The 2,389-nt window shown below is 46.1% G+C and overlaps 1 protein-coding gene across 1 annotated transcript; it reads right to left on the bottom strand.

The window, feature by feature from the left end:
* Nucleotides 1-366: 366 nt before the first annotated feature.
* Nucleotides 367-1,423, bottom strand: LOC121966999 (neuronal pentraxin receptor-like; the record flags this gene model as incomplete). Its single annotated transcript, XM_042517060.1, has 2 exons — nucleotides 1,293-1,423; nucleotides 367-1,154 (listed from the first exon to the last, which is right to left on the bottom strand). A coding segment is annotated over exon 2 (768 nt), but the record flags the coding sequence as incomplete, so codon positions are not given.
* Between the last annotated feature and the right edge of the window lie 966 nt (nucleotides 1,424-2,389).

The raw sequence follows: 2,389 nt of genomic DNA, 5'->3' as shown, positions 1-2,389 counted from the left end.
GTTAGCTTTTTTTTTCTAATTTCCTTGATTGTTTTAAATTTTCATGTATTTATTTACTAATTTTCAGGTAATTTTCTTGTGCCTTTTTAATTATTATTATTTTGTAATTTCTGGCTATTTTGGGGTCATTTCCTCTTTCATCCTCAATGTGTTTTTCCCATGTTTTTGAAAGATTAAGCACATTTGCTCAGGGTTCAATGGATTAATGGACCATACATAGGCCTAATTTCATCACTGGACAACAATGATTCACTTGGCTAATTCGTTTTGGTCTCAGCCCAAATCTCCTGCTGTCAAACAAAACTCCGACAGGAGGCTACACAGCGAGAACAACAGGTTTTGCCAAACTTTGGCCAAAATTTTTACCTCCAGTTTCTCGATACGGTCCTTCAGGTCCATGATGGCCCTGGCCAGCTCCTCCACAGCCCGCGCCGTCTGCAGCTGTGCCGCGGCCGAAGAACTCACATCGTCCCCGGCCATGATGCGTCGGTTGCCGCTCCAGACCCCAATGCTCCGCTCCGGGACGTTCCTCTCGTCCTCCAGGCCACTCTCACACTCGCTCAGCTTCCCCGTGAGCTCCCGGATGGTCCTCTGGTCCATGAGGATCTGGTCGTTTTGCTGCAGGACCGTCTGCCGGAGCTCCTCCGCGGTGGTCCGGAGGTAAGTCCAGTCTTCATCCCCGGCTGCGTACAGCGGGTCGTCCGCCTGCTGCTGCTGCTGCTGCTGCTGCTGCTGCTCCCGCTGCTGTTCCCCTCGCCTCTGCCGCACATCTTTAGTCTTGCACTCCCCCACCGGTACAGGTGTGCAGATCAACCGGCTGAAGCTGAACTGTTTCGCGGAGCCACCTCCGGTCTCCTCCCCGAGGTTGAGCTCGTTCAGAGTCGGGACCTCCAGGCCGATCCCACCGAGCCCGTTCTCCCCGTCGTGGGACTCGGCGCCGTGCAGAGCTCCCAGAGGCCCGGCGTGCGCCACCGACCCGGGCTCCAGAGGCTCCAGAAGAGGCTCCGATGTTAAGGTGCCGTTGTCGCTGAGAGGCGCGGCGCGTTTCCGGGGGTAAACACTGGCGATGATGCAGATGACCGCGCCGAGGAAGGCCAGGGTGCCCGCTCCCACCAGCACCACCACGAACTTCATTATGACTGTGGAAATCGATGCTAAGGGTTAGAGAAACAGAAAAACATGACCTTTTTCTTCTCGCACAGAGAACACTTCATCACCCCAACACGATCAAACTCAGGCTCAGATTAACTACCAGCGCTGGTTTTTGTTGTAAAAATGTGGCACTTACGCACAGAAGACGTTCTCCAGACGCGCTGCTGCTGATTTCCTCCTCGGTCCCTGGTTTTCCTCTGTGTGTAATATTGATGGCACCGCGCTGTCTGGACCAGAGATGCTCCCTCTCCGCCTCGGTGTTGCTAAGCTGCTCCTCTCCTCCGTGCGTTACCATGGGGACGAAGGGGAGAGGAGGAGCGAGGCTGTGGGCATGCGTCAGTCAGAGCAGAGGTGAACCTCCAGCAACAGCGTGAACAAACAAGGCGGTGATGGATCGATGCGTGCGCAACGTGTGTGTGTGTGTGTGTGTGTGTGTGTGTGTGTGTGTGGTTGAAAAGAGTCAAAAAAAGGAAGAAAGAACAGAGAAGGTTAGTGAAAAGGGACAGTTTATGTAAGTGTACTGCATGTTTGCATTTTTTTAATTGTAGACCCCTTTTTTAACCCATTGAAACATGGGCAGAAAGCAATAAGCAACTTAAGAAATGGTCCATAAATTAGCAAGACATTAGTAAATAAATAAATAATGTTTCTTTAAAAAGTTACAAGAAAATGACCTGAAAATAAGCACAAAAATGAAATGTTAAAAACATAAACAACAACAAAAACCACCCTTTAGTCCTAAAAAGAATATGTATATATATACTTTTTCTGTAAAGTAATTCTAAATATAGAATTATAAAAATTATAAACACAGTTATCTGGACATTTTTCCCTAATTTTTGATAATGATATACTAAATACAATGATACATGATCTCCATTAGCCAATTTTCAGGTAATTTCCTTGTCACTTATTCCTTTTTTTAAAAAAATTGTGGGACATTTCTTGTTAAGTTGCTCACTATCCCTGTCTCCCATGTTTTAAGAAATCGAACCGTTTTTTTTTTTTTTTTTTCGTGTTTCAGAGATTTAAATGCTCGTGAAGGTGTCTGAATGCAACACACGTAAACTGATGTTCATCCAGGTGTTAAAGCATTAAATATCGGCCTCTATCATACGGTTGAGATGGCTGTTCATAATAATGTTAAAACAGAAAGAAAAAAAAATCAAAATTCCAAACCTGGTACTGTTATAATATTTGTAATATTTTAGTATATCAGCATATATCAATTCTGGAC

This window comes from Plectropomus leopardus, unplaced genomic scaffold, assembly GCF_008729295.1.
Source record: "Plectropomus leopardus isolate mb unplaced genomic scaffold, YSFRI_Pleo_2.0 unplaced_scaffold26598, whole genome shotgun sequence".
In the NCBI taxonomy this organism is placed as follows: Eukaryota; Metazoa; Chordata; class Actinopteri; order Perciformes; family Serranidae; genus Plectropomus; species Plectropomus leopardus.
Note: the sequence above shows the minus strand (reverse complement) of the source record. Positions and strands in the feature narration are given on the sequence as shown.